The sequence below is a fragment of the Mustelus asterias genome, chromosome 6 (assembly GCF_964213995.1).
Source record: "Mustelus asterias chromosome 6, sMusAst1.hap1.1, whole genome shotgun sequence".
NCBI classification, from domain to species: Eukaryota; Metazoa; Chordata; class Chondrichthyes; order Carcharhiniformes; family Triakidae; genus Mustelus; species Mustelus asterias.
Window position 1 is genome coordinate 74,581,586 of NC_135806.1, and position 17,885 is coordinate 74,599,470.

Sequence of the window (17,885 nt, forward strand, 5' to 3'; positions counted from 1 at the left end):
CGATCTGGAATGCACTGATTTTGATTTGATTTGATTTATTATTGTCACATGTATTAACATACAGTGAAAAGTATTGTTTCTTGCGTGCTATACAGACAAAACATACCGTTCATAGAGAAGGAAACAAGAGAGTGCAGAGAACGAGAGTAAAAGATAGAATTAAAAGGTATGCTGGGCACAGCTTGCAAGAAGTCGTCACGCTCTGGCGCCATCTTGGATTTTGTGACTGACTGGAAGTGTGGTAGAGGCAGGTTCAAGTGAGGCATTTAAGAGGACATTAGATGATTATTTGAATAGAAGCAAGGTTTTGGGAAAAAGGATAGAATGATACTTGGAGAGCCAATGCAGACATGATGGGTCAAATGCCTTCCTTCTGTGCAATAACAATTCTGTGATTTGGTGATGATCAATACTCAGCCTAAACTGCACACTCGCAGTGGAGCAGCAACCTGCAACGTACTGTGCAGTAAAAGAAAGGCTGCACACAACCAATGTTACTTTTAGCATTTGTGCAAATGTTATGCAACAATCTAAAAGGGACCAATTAGTACATGGTACAGACTGCACACAATGAAGAGTAACAACAACCAAATTCTTTCTATTCTGGTCTTCTGCACATCCCTGATTTCCTTCACCCTGTGATTGGCAACTGTCTTAAACTCAGGAATTCCTTCCATCGACTTATCCATCTTTCTCACTCTTCCTTTAATAACACTCCTCAAGAATTTCCTTTTTAACCAAGGGTCTCCTCTCCTAATAATCTTACATATGCAGCTTAGTGACAACTTTTGTCTGATAATTTGCAACATTAAGATAGCTATATCATTGCCGACGGCAACATTTGGAGATATAACCGGTTTGGCCAATGTTTTGCCGCGGGTTGATGTAATATTTTCAGGGGAGAGGGCTGTCCCTGTGCAAGTTTTGTCATGTAAGTTGTGCGCTTGTGCTGCAGTGCTTCCTGCCCATTGCCAGTACAGGGGCTGCACCCGCTGCTGCCAATCAGAGCAAGCGGCTCAGGCTCGGGCTCGCTGCTGCAGTACGGATTGCTCTGGGACTTCTTTTGGTGACTCGCCTTTCTCTGCGATAGGATGCAGCGAGTAACGCTTTACCTCGCGAGGCCTTTGCTGAGACGGACGATTTTTTGCAGCTGGAGATCGTCTGCGGCCATGTCCACGCTTCTCATTCAGCAGCCTGGCTACGCCTGGCTTAAAGAGCTGGGGCTGAAGGAGGACAACCAGGGCGTTTACAACGGGAGCTGGGGTGGGCAAGGAGAGGTGAGGAGAGGAAAGAGACACCCCACACAGGCAGCCAGCTCTGGCTATTCTTAGTAAGAAGCTGGGAACTGCTGCCACTGAATCATCCTGTGCAAGCCAGTGACTGATTAGTGCAAGCAGGCTTTAAAAAGAAATCGTCCCTTTGCACACAATCTTTGTTACAAAGTAGATTTTGGTAACAACCTTTTTGGATATTTTAAAGCTATGATTATTCTTTTAGTTTCCTCCCACTGGCAGCAAGTCCAGCATTTCAGTTTAACTCTGCTTTTGATGTAACTTTACCATAGCCAAAAGGCTGACACATTGGAGCAGATTAATGGTGTGGATAGTATTGGTACTGTTGTTAAATTTGAGGGTTGTGAGGTAAGAATCATAGAATCCCTACAGTGCAGAAGGAGGCCATTTGGCCCATTGAACCTGCACCGACAACAATCCCACCCAGTAACCCCATTAATCCCCCTGATAGTAAGGGGCAATTTAACAGGGGCAATTCCCTAACCTGCACGGCTTTGGATTGGAGTATCGGTTTGTGCCAATGTAGCCGATGGTGTGGAGTTTAAGGCATGAGGCTATAGAAATTCTAGCAGTTAAGGGCGTTATTTGGTCTGTCATGCCTGGTCAGGTGCCAACTCTTGAATGTATTTGTCGAGATCTCCTCTCCAATACTTTCACAATAAAAAGCTTCATAGAAGCTGAGAAAGTTGTTTTAAGCACTCCTTTTAATTTGTCTTCTGAATTGCTTTCAGAAATGCCTAGGAAATTAAACTTTTAAGTCTTCAAGATTGCAAAACAGCTCTGGAGATTAGCCAACCCTAAGGTGTGCATCAGAGTTGCCTAATCTAGCGTTTTCAAATATTTGATCCAATTCCAGTAACAGCTTGTGTCACTTTGGCTCAGTTGGTAGCACTCTCTGACATCAGAGTCAGTTGTTATTTCATGTTCCACAATAGGAATTGGTCATGCTCAAATCTGTGAGTTGCAAAAGTATCTTTGAGATCAGGTACCTGTTAGGACTGCTGTTTAGCATATTCTGTGCTAACCTGAAATAAAAACAACATTAAATGTTGGCAGTACTCTGGTTGGGTAGCATCTGTGGAAAAAGAAAAACAGAGTTGACTTTCCAGGTTGACAATCTTTCTAATTATGAAGAAGATAATTGACCTGAAATGTTAACACTGTTTCTCTCTCCATAGAGGATGCTTCACCATTCCAGCATTTTCTGTTTTTATTTAAGATTTTCAGCACTCTTGATATTTTACTTTTATACTGTGTTGCAGTTTGGTGAAAAGCAAGGCATTTTTTCCAAGGCCAGCATTCCTCCTTTTAAATAGCATCCAAAATCTGAGTCTCAGACCAAAAATGCTGGAAATACACAGCAGATTAATCCAGACACAACAACCAAGTTAAGGTTTTAGGCTGATCCTCTGGAAGTTTTGAATTGAATTGATTTATTATTGTCACATGTATTAGCATACAGTGAAAAGTATTGTTTCTTGCGCGCTATACAGATAAAGCATACTGTTCATAGAGAAGGAAACGAGAGAGTGCAGAATGTAGTGTTACAGTCCTAGCCACGGTGTAGAGAAAGATCAGCTTAATGCAAGGTAGGTCCATTCAAAAGTCTGATAGCAGCAGGGAAGAAGCTGTTCTTGAGTCGATTGATACGTGACCTTAGACTTTTGTATCTTTTTCCCGATGGAAGAAGGTGGAAGGGAGTATGACCGGGGTGCGTGGCATCCTTAATTATGCTGGCGGCTTTGCCGAGGCAGCAGGAAGTGTAGACAGAGTCAATGGATGGGAGGCTGGTTTGCGTGATGGATTGGGCTACATTCACGACCCTTTGTAGTTGTATGAACTGGTTCTGGATTGATATCAGTTGTTGCTAGTCAGCTGTCCCATGTCAACTGTCACATGTCCATCTTCTGTGTTCATGTTGATCTGTATTTACTTCAAGGTTAAAGAGCTAAACAATTCTGTTATTACAATTCAGAAGCTGAGGACAGGATAGTAGTTTAGGTAGATAGCTTTATGAAGCAATTTAACGTGGATAAATGTAAAGATTGGAGGAAAAACAAAGATTAAACTTTCAGTGGAAAGATACTGAAGGGAATGGATTTACATTCTCTAAAAATGAGTGCCATTTAATAAAGCCAATTAAAGAAAAGTCAACCTTTTAGGTTTATTAAGAGAATATCACAGCAGATCAGTAATACATTTATACTGAACTCTAGGCCACAGAAGTATGATCTGCTGTTTTGATGTAGCATTTTTAGAAAGCACATTTAAGTGCACATTTTAAAAACTTTTATGAAATGTGGGATTCACGGCTAGGCCAGGATTTATTGTCCATTCTTAGTTGTCCTTGAGAAAGTGGTGGTGAGCTGCTACCTTGTGGTGTAGGTACACTCACAGTGCTGTTAGGAAGGGCGTTCCAGGATTTTGACCCAGCGACCGTGAAGGAATGGTAATATATTTCTAGATCAGGGTGGTGAATGATTTGAAAGAGCTGGTGATGGTGTTGTCATGCAACTGCTGCTCTTGTCCTAGGTGGTAGAAGTCGTAGGTTTGGAAATTGCTGTTGAAGGAGCCTTGGTGGCTAGTTCAGTTCAGTTTCTGTTCACCAGATAGCTTCACCAGGATATTGTTAGGGTTGGGAGCTATAGCAGAGACTCGAGAGTGGGATCATTTCTCTGAAAGGCCAAGATTTATTTTAAATTGATGTTTTTAAAATTATAATGGGCTTTGATAGTGTTAATAGGAAAAGAGATTGCTCTGGTTGGGAAGTCATTGTCTTGGTATGTGATTGATTTAAAATTATTACAGAGTGAGGAGAGAGATGAGGAAAAAAATATTTAGGCAGTGTTTTTGGCACTTACCACATTGTGCCACAGAGAGTGAAGGTGGCATGCACAAGTTGGGCCGAAGGGCCAGTTTCCATGCTGTAAACCTCTATGCCTCTATGACTGTAAGACCATTGCATCTTTTAAGGGAACATATGGATAAATATTTGAATTACAAGATACAGTGCTATATAGAGAGTGTGAGCAGGCCAGTGAGATTATCATTGGATTTCTCTAGCAAACGGCTAGTGCAGTTATGATATGAATAGTTGCTTTCTGCAAATATTCTGAATATCTAATTTTATGATTATATGTTTTAAGCATATAACTTCTCATTTTTGGAACTGAACTTTTAAATGTAAGATAAATGGAAAAGCCTGGTGAGTTCCAAAACTGGTCACTATGTATTTCTTAGTAACCTCCACTGCTCTGCAAAGTCAGTTAATCTGTGGCTTTGTTCAGTCTCTTGTAGTCTACAACTGTGCCTCCTAACTCTGCTTCCATGGATTTATATATAATTCTTATTGTAAATATGTCCATATTGATTATGTATGTAAATGAAGAACATGGTGAATTTTAGTCAGTGTTGCCTGTGACGTGCTATTATTCTGACACCTCCATCCTGATAAACATAAGTTTATTTCTATTCTTTGTTTTCTGTTGTTGATCCATATGTTCCCCTTGGCACCACATCCCTTAATATTTGTTGTAGGTTTAGCTAAAGTGATATTGTTACTGGACTAGTGATCCAGAGATCTAGGGGACTTGGCTTTGAATCCCACCATAATAGGTGGTGGAATTTGAATTCAATAAAAATCTGGAATTAAAAGTCTAATGACCATGAAACCATTGTCGATTGTCATAAAAACCCATCAGGATCACTAATGTCCTTTAGGGAAGAAAATCTGCTGTCCTTACCTGGCCTACTCCAGACCCACAGCCATGTGGTTGACTCTTAACTGCTCTCTGAAATGACCACTTAGTTCAAGGGCAATTAATGCTGACCTTGCCAGTGATCCTGCATGAAAGAATAAAAAAAATACAGCAAGCCTGCTGATATTCAGACTCCCCCTCTGCCCATGTATATGATCAAGTGAAGAGTGAGATGTCCAAGGAAGAGGAGGCTACAGAGATAGAATCATACAGCACAGAAGAAGTCCATTGAGTCTGCACTGACAAAACTACACTAAATCTGCACTAATCCTACAGCTACTTCCTATCCACCCTGTCCATACCCCTCATAATCTTAAACATCTCAATCAGGTCCCCCTTCAACCTTGTCTGCTCTAAAGAAAACAACCTGAGCCTATCCAGCCTCTCTTCATAGCTCAAATGCTCTATCCTAGTCAAGATCCTAGTGAATCTCTTCTGCACCTTCTCTAGTGCAATCACATTCTAGGTGACTAGAACTGCACACAGTATTCCAGCTGTGGCCTAAATAAAGTTTTGTACAGCTCCAACATAACCTGTACTATGACGAATAAAGGCAAGTGTCCCGTATGCCTTCTTAACTACCCTATTAATCTGTCCTGCTGCCTTCAGGAATCTGTGGACAGGTACCCCTAGACCTTTCTGTTCATCTGAGCTTCCTGCCATTCATTGAGTACTCCCTGGTCTGTTTACTCCTTCCAAAGTGCATCATCTCGCACTTTTCAAGGCACTGATCCATTTGCCACTGATTTTGGATGCTATTTAAAGGAGGAATGCTGGCCTTGGAAAAAATGCCTTGCTTTTCACCAAACTGCAACACAGTATAAAAGTAAAATATCAAGAGTGCTGAAAATCTTAAATAAAAACAGACCAACCCGTCTATATCTTCTTGCCACCTAAGACCTTCTTCCTCACTATTAACCACCCTACCAATCTTCTTGTCACCTGCAAACTTAAATATAATACCACCACCACCACAACCCCCTCCCCCCCACCCCCACAGATGGTATGAGATGGGACCACAAAATAATTTGTTTGAAATAAAATAGGGATTTCAAATTCATTAATTAGGGCCCAGTTCAGAATACAGGAATCACAGTTTTGGATGAATTGGAGGATGGACTTTGAGATTTTGTTGAGGAAAATATTGCAGAATTCAAAGCTGCAAGTGTATTTTCTAACAATTCTTCTACATTCGCTATTTATTCTTCCATCATCTGGTCTGAAATTCTCCCCAAGTCTTATTGCATTTCTATCTCTTGAAAGCCTCTTCAAAATCATTCTCCGAACTCCTTTCATATCTTAGCATCTCTTTCTCTCTGAATTTTCTAGGAGTGATTACGTATGACGTCAGAGGTGGTCTCTAATTAGCTTTTGATTTTCAAAGACTGTATTGATCAAATGATGCCATTCTGCTTTATCTGTAGGTTGTCACCTCCTATTGCCCTGCCAACAATGAACCGATAGCCAGAGTAAGACAGGTAATCTTTTTTTATGTATTCAGACTGAAAATTTGATGCTGCTACTAAATTATTAACATAGTGTTCAGAGGCATTATCAGACTTGGTGATGCAAATTTGTTTTCACAGTAACTTCATTGCAGTGTTAATGTAAGCCTACTTGTGACTAATAAATTTACTTGTTTCTGACTTTTTAGCTTTGTTGTTTTGCAGGCCACTTTGGAAGACTATGAAGAGACGGTACGAAAGGCAAATGAAGCTTGGAAAATTTGGGCTGATGTAAGTGTTCAACTTTTATTTCCAAAAGGTATTTACTAAGTTAGAGTAGAAAATAATGCCTGTGACTTCTTTCTGCTGATCTTCGACAGCACTCACTTGTCAACATCCTGGGAATCATTATTAACCTATAATTTAGCTGGCTTTGATTTCTGCAATATCTTCCTCAATGGAATCTCAAGCCCTAATCCAATTTTCCAAAACTTTCCTGCTTCCACTCTCTTGAGAATTAGACCCAACTGGAATATCACCTTGTTCCTAATTAATAAATGTGCAATCTGATATTTTCTTTACAAGTCCCTTTGTGGTCTCACCTCATCCTTTCTTTGTAATCTCCTGCTCCTTTCTCAGTTAACATTTGTGGCTTCCTTTCCAATCCCACACTTTGCTCCACCATATACCAGCAGGGCCTTTAGTCACCTCAGCCTACATTCTAGAATACTTGGCTTAAACCTCTCTGCCACTTCTTTTGGCTCCTTATCTTATTCCAATTTATATTTTAGGTAAGTTTATCAGATATCTCTCGTGATGTTAATTTCATGACCAGTTATTTATATTTTTCTCCGAAAGCACATTGGGATTTTCTTTACTTGAATGGCTCACTACAAATTCAATTTGTTTTTGTATCATTCTCATTTGTTAACTACCCAAAAATAATGGTATAATGATATAATTATTTATTTAAATAACGTACCCCATTTTCTCTTCTGTTGTAAAAGTTCCTCTAAATATATAAAGTTTGTTAGTTTATAAAGCGAGCTGGACACAGTCAATATCTGATTGCATAATACTACTTCTTGTTGAGTGCTAGTTACTTTTAAAAGGCAATTTTGTTGTAGGTTGCCAGCTGATTTTTGAGCTTCCTTCCTGAGATGTTTCAGAGACTGAGCTGCCCATATGCTAATCTAGCCTGTTTCCAGACTCTGCCAATAGTGGGTAATCTTTTCCACTTTCATTAAGGTTTGATTGGCATATTTATTTCCCCATCTTGACACAGGATTTACTGTGTACAATTGTAGCATTTCCACTGATACCTCTGGATAAGATCAGCTAACACAAGTTGCAGAATGAACTTTGGACCTTTTGGTCAGTTTTAGTAGTTAAAACTTTTGGGGAAGCTGACTTGTGTTTGATTTCTGCAGTTTTTTTTAATATGTTAAATTAACAATGTTGGCAGGTTAGTCTGACTAGCTAGCAATTAACAACTCTACGACAGACCCCAGGGCCATGTGAGTCAAATGAGGACAAAATTAATCTTGGACTCTACGACTGAACAGTTTGTAAAACACTCACTGAAAGCACAAGAATGGTCATTTGTTTTAATCATGGAAGAATCCATATAGATGAGTAATACTCTCAGGAGGAAATTAGTCAATTATGATTCAATTGCTAGTCTATCATTTCTCAGCTCAATGGGCCGAATGGCCGCCTTCTGCACTGTAGGGATTCTATGATTCCTTTTTACATTTCAATGAATTCATACAATTACAGAATACCACAGTGCAGAAAAGGTCCTTCGACCCATCAAGTCCGCACCGACGCATGAAAGACCCTGACCTGCCCACCTAATCCTACTTGCCAGCACTTGGCCCGTAGCCTTGAATGTTATAAAGAACACAGAATCACAGAAATAAAGAATAAAGAACACAGAATCACAGAAATGAAGAACACAGGATCGCAGAAATTGTTCAATCGTTTTTCTTAAATGAATCACTTAAAGTATTTAGGATTCAGTAGCTAATTCTAGACAGCACTAAAGAGCCAAACCTATTTAAAGAACCCAAATACCATAGATCATGGTGTGTAAGAGGACCCCATATCTTTTGGTGTCAGAAATCATGCTTTTGCATATATTTGGTGCTTCCTCTGTTCAGCCACAAAATGCTGTGCTCTTGTTAGTAATCGGCCTCAATATTTCACTGCAGAAAAGCAAGAAAAGCAAGATTACTTGCCTTAAACTGGAAGTTGGCACATGGGATAAAGCAGGATAAAGAAGATGAGTGGGAGTTTAAGAAATGCCCACACACTGCAGACTGTGCATGGCATGGCTAATGATGAACAGAAATGAGTTTTTTAGAAAATAAGAATGAAGTGCAAAGCTGCTTTTAAAAATTATAATGTTTGCTAGCTCATTAAATAAATGTGCTGCAGCAGGGGAAGTTGGTGTTAGTGAGAAAGAAAGAAGAAGGAAGCTGTCTTGAAGAGGGTGTTGAAGACCAAATGGGCCATCAGCCACTGGCCTGATTTTGAGAATTGTGTATCAGAACGGCTCCTCGATAATCGTCAGAATGGTTACATCGTCACCAGAAAAGCAATGCGTATATATGCACTTAAGTGGTCCGAATCAACCCCTAAGGCTTTCAGACCAATAGCTAGTTATGGATCAGAACATTCTAGTGATGTAGCAGAAGACCAAGATCACTCGGTCTATCAAAAGTTCTCAACACCCAAATTACTAGTTTCCAGCAATTCACCATCAGACTGTGGCAAAAGCATGAATTCCAATTAAGTCATATCAGCAACATGGTGAATTTTGATATGTCCAACAGCCAAAGTATGGAGTGGAGATGACAGAGAAGACAAGATGCATGGTGTTACTAGCCTGCATGACTGACAAACAAAATTAAAGCCTGTGGTAATTTTCAAACCAATGTCAAGCTCACTGCCAGAGTTTTTGTGCATGTCCGTGGCAACAATTGGATGGATGTGGATAGAGCAAAGTTAAAGAATCAATAATGTGTGGAATAGGTGGTCCCAATGGCCTACATAAAAAATGATGTGGAGATGCCGGCGTTGGACTGGGGTAAACACAATAAGAAGTTGTTGTTAAACCTGGTGTTGTTAAACTTCTTACTAAAATGCAGCTTCTTAGTGTGGGACAAAGAGTAGAAATATGAGTGCTTCTCTAGTTGATGTCTTGTGTGACTTCTTTATTAAATTGTAGTATGCTATGAGTGCACCAAGTGTCATCAAATCATAAAAAATGTGGAGTAACCAATTCAAGTTGATGGAGAGGAAGATGATTTGTTTGAGGGGGGGATGATTCTGAAGGTGAAAGTGCCACATCTGCCCTGAGTGGGAACCTTGGCATGATGCCATAGCCAAAGAATAACTATGCGTTGGATGTGAAGACAATGACTTTGACAGGTTTTAAAATTGATTGTGGTTAAAGGTACCTTTGCAGGATTAATTCAATAAACCATGCCACGTTAATTTCATATCAATTACCAGTGGTGGTTTTATCACATTTCAATATGGTGACCTACTCCCACACCAGGTGTTTGATTTTATATTTGGCATACAAGTTGATCCCCGTTTTTGGAAGGTGTTTTGGAGATTTCAAAGATTGACTTGTACTCCGCAATCTATGGTGCACTTCAAATTGGAGCTGGAGTTCAAATTCTTTAACTGAGAACTGCTTATCTCTAATTATAAAAGTTTATCATGAGTGAGTGGTTTGAGTTCTTCCCATGATCCCATCACCATCTAGTTGAAGGCCCTTCTGCCACGCAATGTTGTGCAGCATGCAGCAAACAACAGCTATTATTGAAACCTTTGCTGGGGCACATTGGTGAGCTCCACCTCAGTGATTGAGGGATCAGAATCTCATTTTAAAATGCCAATGGCCTGCTCAAAGGTGCTGTTGGTGACGACATGGCTGCTTTGTAATTTCACTCTACCTCCAATTGTGAGTGCCTAAAGGATATTATTAGCTATGTTCTTAGGAGGTTTTCAGCATGATAGAAAGCTTCACTGTCATGACAAAAATATGGGCCATGGTTACTCTTTTAACCTTTAACCATGAAGTATGCGTATTGTGTCAATTTAAAATATTCTATCCTATCACCCACCCAACTTTTAAGTGATTTTGCCAATTTAATGACGATTTAATACTAATAATGAACTAGATTATGATGACCAAGATTTTATCTAGGTAATTGCAGGGGAGGTGTCAATTCTCCTCGGGCTGAGATTTAGACATAGGTTCTAGAATAACTGATCTAGTATATTTAAGTTGTTTTCTAAAGGTAGCTCATCTGGGTACAAGGCTCTAGTGTTCTAAACTGAAACTGCCTAGCAGCCTCATTATTGTTTTCAATAGTTGTAGTTCCTGATTTAACCAACTCTATTTTTTCCAAATAGAAATTTAATTTCATTAGGGCAGCATTGTTTGATGTGGAAACTCCAATATAAAGTTGCAGGGTGCTTTATCTGATTAGGCTTGTCCAAGCAGGGATTTTACAACCATATTTAAATGTTTTCTTTAAATATATTTTGGAATAGCAGCTTGAAGGTCATTGAAAAGATGACCAGAAACCAAGCTGATATTTCAAGTAACTCTGACTACAAAATCTGTCCTTCTAATTCCATCCACTCCATTGCAGAGAGTGAATATTTGTTTTTACTACTTTTGCTACAGTCTTTAACTTTCCAGGGGTCAAGAAGACAACAAGCCACAATATAAGGGCAAGGCATCGCAAGGGGCAACAAGGACTGAACGTGAGCCAAAAGAAAGTGGCAGAGAAAGAAGAAAAGAGGACATGACCTCTCTCTTTTGGACCTCTTTAAATCTTTTATGTTATTCTGTGAACCAATCTCTCTTTAATATTTGAAATTTGAGCCCAATGGATAGAGGATGAAAAAAACTTTCTTTTTTTGTCTTGTCCAGATTCCTGCGCCAAAGCGAGGAGAAATAGTGAGGCAAATTGGAGATGCTTTGAGAAAGAAACTTAAAGTGCTGGGCAACCTGGTAGGTAAAGATTTTCATGTTTGGTGTTTAGAGAAAACCGTAGGTTGTGTATGTCGTTTTCCTTAGTATTAAATTTGATAATACAAATTGGATTTGCCATTTTGTGCAAAAGCCTCGCATTTAGCAAATGCTTTGCTGCCAGTTTGATGTTGCTCTTGGCATCGCACCATCTAACTTAATTTCTGCATCTTGCCTGAAATTCTGAATTCATAAATCAGCAACCAAGTAAACCTGTTGGACTTTCACCTCGTGTTGTGAGACTTCTTACTGTGCCCAACTTTCTTCTGTTACATAGTAACAGCATAACTTCTGTTTCCCCATGAACTGTGCCCTAGATTGTAGATGAATGTCTTCCCAGTCTATTCCATAAATCACACTGCTGAATTGTAGATGCAAACCAATCTTTTTTAGAAGAAAATCAATCATTGGCATGGAGTTTGAAATGTGTAAGTACCCTCTGATTGTGGGGCTTATAGTAGGGACAATTACTACGATGAGGCACATTACCAAATAATCATTTGGGTTCGATTCCCAGCTTGGGTCTGTTCAGAATGTTGAGCTGAGGTTTGATTGTACAGATACTTTGTCCCACATGACCATTATAAGTGAACCTTGAAAGAGTAGTAGATGATTATTGAAAATGGACTCCAACCTGCCTATTGCTAAACTTTCCAGGAAATCAACTTGCTAAGCCGCTGTTACAGTTGTGGTTTTGTTTGGCTTCTTGTAAGCATTGGAGACATACTTTTTAGAAAGAGCTCCAGTGGCAAGACAACATTTTGGGAAAATACAGCTTAACCCCACAGCCATAGTTATTCCTTGGTGCTTCTCACAGTAAGTCAGGTGATGCCCTGTTTTAATAGGGAAAGGGCAAAGTAATTAAAAGCTGATAAGCCAGTTGGATTCTCTGGTCAAAAAATTGAAAATTTATTTTTGATAGCTTTATTGCTCATATATGCCTGGGTTCTTTGTTTATTTTTGAGATTGGACCTGTGATGGAATGTGATAGACTGTCAGATATACAATCGATGGAAAACATTTATTTAGAGGCCTCTCACTACACTGTTCACAGGAAGTCAGAGGTCCTAACTGCCCCCTCTTCACTATGAATGTACAATCCATCTACACCTCCATCCCCCATCAGGATGGTCTGAGGGCTTTCCACTTTTCCCTTGAGTAGAGGCCTGAACAATCCCCATCTGCCGCCACTCTCCTTTGCCTGGCTGAACTTTTCTACCCACATAGCCCCATCTTTTTGTGCATTTCTGGGAACATTCCTTGTTCTAGTTCCATTCGGACCCGCTCCCACAACTCTTTTTCCATTAAGTCTATGACTGTATTCATGCCGCTTCATGCTCTAACCTGGAGTTGGAAGAATTGATCAATTTTGCTTCCAATTTTCAACCCTCTCTCATCTTCACATGGTCCATCTCCGACACCTCCCTTGACACCTCTGTCTCCTTTTTCAGTGATAGACTGTCTCCCAAGATTCATTACAAATCCACCGACTCCCACAGCTACCTTGACTACAGCACCTGACATCTTGCTTCCAATAAGGACTCATTCCCATTCTAGAATCATAGAATCCCTACAATGCATAAGGAGGCCATTTGGCCCATCGAGTCTGCACTAATTCTCTCTGACAGAGCATCTTACCCAGGCCCTGTCCCCCACCCTATCCCTGTAACCTCACACACTTACCATGGCTAATCCATCTAACCTACACATTTTGAGACGCTAAAGGGCAATTTAGCATGGCCAGAACTCATGAGAAGTTTCCAAAACGTATTTCATGGCATTAATTGAACCAGTGGGGACTGATTTGTAATGTAGAAATAGTATTCACATTACAGCCATATAAAATCAACTCACGGTTGTGCCTTTGATTACTACTTTAATCAAGTTGAAATTATAGCATTGGCTAGCCTACTGTATGTCGCACATCATCCTGACTTGGAACTGTAGTGCTATTGCTTCACTGTCACTGGGTCAGAATCCTGGAACTTCCATTTTAATGGCATTGACACCAAATGACCTGTAGCAGTTCAAGAAGGATTCCCGAGAGTAATTAGGGATGGGCAACAAATGTTGGCCGTGCCAGCCTTGCCCACATCCCGTGAATACAAAAAAATAAAAAGTACAGAAATTGTAATTGGTTTTATTTGTTAGTACATATTTTCCATTTTTCAAATCTGATTTTACTTGCAGCCAGTTTTGGATGTGGGAGAATGATATCTGTGAGAGGCCTGATTGTGAAGAGCCTTTATGCAGATTTTCCAGATGGAACTTCAATTAGCCGAACATGCAGGCTTATTACAGAACACTGATGTTGAGGCATTTTTGATTTTGTTTGCAAATAGTGCAGTTGGAATGCATTCAAGTTTGTAATTGTTTTTTTTGTGTTTACTTTTAAGGTTTCTTTGGAGATGGGGAAAATTTCTGTTGAAGGTGTAGGGGAGGTTCAGGAGTATATTGACATCTGTGACTATGCAGTTGGACTGTCTCGAATGCTTGGAGGGCCCGTGCTACCATCTGAGCGTAAGTGAAGCAATATATTCTGACTTCTGTCACTGCTATTAGTACATTCTGTATTATTTTCTTGCTTTTTAAAAATGTGCTAAATACTATAGTATGAAAGCTGCAGTTGAGATTACAAAGGAAGCTATCTACCCAAGGGAAATAGAAATAATCACAGGCAAACAGTGAAGACTCGAGTAATATCTGCTTCACTGCAGTTTTTGTTTCGTGGTAGCCAGATATTCTGTGTGTTTGATGTCCGCACATCCTAATGATTGTGACTACTGGGTTATTGTGAAAGCCCAATTCTACAGCCATTCCTCCCTCTGATTAGCTATCCAAGGGCACTAAATGTTTGAACATGAGTGTCCAGAATAATTTTCAAGTAACAATTGCAAAATTGATTGGCAAGTGGATTCTGATTGGGGGAGAAATTGCGAATGTTGTCAATGCCTCAAAAGTAGTAGTATCTACACTAATTGAGACAACATGCAAAATTGTTAACACTGGATTAATTAAGACTGAATTGATTGATATATCATAATATATTGTAACTTTTGCAACCACTCTCAGTATTGTAAATGTGACTTAAAAATTCCCCGCTGTTGCTGTTGTCAGTAATTCCTTCAAACAAATGTGAATATGTCCACCCTCAAACTTATACCAGGTAGTAACTTTATCAAACCCGGGGAATGATGGAAATACTCAGCAGGTCAGCGACATCTGTGGAGAGAAACAGTTAAGATTTCAGGTCAATTACCTTTCTTTGGAGCAGCTAAAATTAGCTACTCTGAAGATGCTTCTGGTTGTCTTTACTTTAGAATATGGAAAATAATATACTCAAAGCCTTTCCTTTTTTAGAGCTCTGTGCTTTCATCTACAATCCCCGAATCCAATCACTATGCAGAAACACATAATTGTTTTTAAAACAAGTCTCAAAATCCTAGTTTAATCCAGCACTATATTAACAGAAAATAACTAGTCTGGAGTTGGTCATGTCAGAGGACGTGAAATTCATGGTGCAGTGGCTTTGAATAGGCAACAACTACTCTCACATTCGGTATAAGAAAGTATCAGGCACACTGACATACCTCATCTTGTTGTGTACATCGCCTTCTGTTTAACTCTGAGTGGATTCTGTTTAACTCTTGGTGGATAAGAACCATGGGGTAGGATTTTCATGCAGTTTCTCCTAATCTCCCACCGTAACCTCAGTAGGAGATGAGTGGAATCCCTCATGCAAACAATGATGCAAACAATAGGAATTGGGAAAATCTGTCTGAAATGCTATCCCTATGCTTTTACAACTTGCAGATTATGAAAGAAAAATCAAGGATGTATTCAATTGACATTTGACTTCCATAAAATCTTTCCAAGGTCCCGGACATGCTCTAATTGAACAATGGAATCCTCTTGGTCTAGTAGGAATCATCACTGCCTTTAACTTTCCAGTTGCTGTTTATGGGTGGAATAATGCCCTTGCGCTTGTCTGTGGAAACTGTTGCCTTTGGTGAGTTATTTCTGAAGATGGATGATCCGAGCTTATTAATTCAGCTCTGTGCACTAATGCATTTGTTCTAATTACGGAAATGTATGTTTGGTTGCATCGCTTGGTTTATGGAAGTTTGGGGAGAAGATAGATCTGTGGATCAGATTCTTGACTTTTTCAATGCAGCCAAGAGTGATGGGCTTATTATCCAAAGGTTTGCCCCCTTTCTGCCTCCTTTTTGCTGAGTGCAAGGGCTCTGCACTGTTCACTAGATGGTGGAATAAACTTGAAGTCCACAGTAAAACTTATTCTGTGAGATAATTTATATAGGTCAGGAGGAGACTGGATGGAGTACCGGAAGATAAACCTTGCAGCTGAGTTGGAAATGTTTGACGCTGCCAGAGTCCAACACATCCATACATGTAATGAGGGGTTAGAGTGGGGGGTGGGGGAAGAGAGGTTGTTGGGAGCTAGGTAGTTGAAATATAATACATTTGCTAATTCTGACATGCCCTTCAAAGCTTTTATTCTTGGGTTATTCATGCTGCTGGCAAAGCTCATCTTTTTTTATTGTCGTATTTGCTTTTATAATCAAGTAGCTCGCGAGGCCACTTCACGGGGCATTTAAATTCAGCCCTGCCATACATGACTCGAGTCATATGTAGTTAGGATTAGGTAGGGATATGAGACTCCCTTTCCTAAAGGACAACAATTCCGTGTCCTTAATGCCAGCTTTCTGGTATCAGTCTCCAAATGATCAGATTGGATGAATTCAATTTTAAAACTAACACTGAGCTAACATTAGAAAATTGACCAATGCAAAAACAGTCACTTTGCTGATTAGAGTTGAGTGATAAATGCACACTTGTCAGTGTTGCCATATCAGAGAAGAGAATTTTCAGTCAGTTCATTCCATGTAGTTTATGATATGAAGAAGGATGTTGTTTGGTTTGCCCTGCATATTGAGATAATGAGTTGTAATATCCCTACTGTCATTCTAGCAAGGCACATTGCAGAGATACTCTTAGTATAATTTATCTTCTTTATTACATTGTTACTTCTGTTACATTGCACTCTTTCAAATTTTATTTCCAATCTATGGACCAGCTATTGTTTTCCACCAGCTCCTTAGCAACCCAATTGCTCCGCTGTGCTTTATTCCTGACTCATAGTCTACAAGATTATAAGGTCCCTTACGAGATCTAGATGTTGATCTCTAAGAACCTATATTTTAGTTCCAGCATTAGCTTTCAGCTTCAATTTGGACACTTGACATTGTGTGATCTCTTGTTACAGCTATAAAAATATTACTCTTCTCACCTCAGTTCCAGTTTTTTTACTTCATTTCTACTATTGCTGACACAACGTTCATAAGAAAATAAGAAAGCAAAGAATATTGCTTGCAAATATTAAAAAGATTCTTGATTGGTGTTTCCTAGACATGAATCTGTCATATACCTTTGGTTCCAAAACTGTAATGAACACAACTATCTCAAATTTCAAAACTGACGCAAAGTAGTGACAGAATAGAATGATTTTATGAGAATTAATTTAAAGAGTTATGCGGATAAAATTGGGTGATGGTATTAAGTAATTTGGACAGCAAAGGAGTCAGCACAGACATAATGAGCTGCATAGCTCTCTCCTGTGAGTTAAAGTTCAATGAATCTAATTGGATATTTGCAATAACCACCTCTGTGTTGTAATATGTCTTCGGAGGTAGAAGTCCCTTCACCAAAATCCCTTTATATCCCAGAGTGCTGGTAGTTAGCAGTCTATCTCCGGGGGTGTCAGAGGAACTGACACTCCCAGTTAAGTGCAAGGCAAAGACTCCCTGATTGGCCCATCAATTGAATCCTTAAGCAGGGAGTTCATACTCCAATAGGCCAACCCAAATGGTCTGATTAAAGTCATTACAAGTGTATAATCCATAAATGAGAAAAAATAATTTTACAGGCAGAATTAGTATTTAAATTTTCTTTTGGCAACTGAAGTTTGCCTTATCCTACCCTGAATGCTGCTTGCTTTTCTGACCACTTTGCCATATGGGGCATTTGTCAAAAGCTTTGCTAAAATCTGTGTTGACTACACCAAATGTGCTAACTGTCCAGTGAAATTACCACACTTCCACTGCCTCAGTTCTAGGACCCTTGCTTTTTGTGCTATTTATCAAAGACTCAGACTTGAATGCAAATGAAATAAAGATGACTGTGTTGTTGATAGTAAGGAAGAAGACTGAAGACTGCAGGATGCTATAAAATGGACAGGTCAGGCAAAGGCATAGAATGTAAGAAGAGAGAAGTTGAGCTAAAACTGTTCAAAAAGCTAGTTAGTTCACGGCTGCAA

At 39.5% G+C, this 17,885-nt stretch overlaps 1 protein-coding gene across 1 annotated transcript in view; it reads left to right on the plus strand.

Moving 5' to 3' along the window:
• Positions 1 to 1,009: 1,009 nt before the first annotated feature.
• The window catches only part of aldh7a1 (aldehyde dehydrogenase 7 family, member A1), a 47,466-nt gene continuing 30,590 nt past the window's right edge, over positions 1,010 to 17,885 (plus strand). Inside the window, exons 1-6 of the mRNA XM_078214571.1 lie at positions 1,010 to 1,277; positions 6,475 to 6,528; positions 6,721 to 6,786; positions 11,453 to 11,533; positions 13,948 to 14,071; positions 15,428 to 15,560. Of these exons, the coding sequence (XP_078070697.1) occupies positions 1,092 to 1,277; positions 6,475 to 6,528; positions 6,721 to 6,786; positions 11,453 to 11,533; positions 13,948 to 14,071; positions 15,428 to 15,560 (644 nt within the window). The 5' untranslated portion in view covers positions 1,010 to 1,091. The remainder of the gene's footprint in view (positions 1,278 to 6,474; positions 6,529 to 6,720; positions 6,787 to 11,452; positions 11,534 to 13,947; positions 14,072 to 15,427; positions 15,561 to 17,885) is intronic.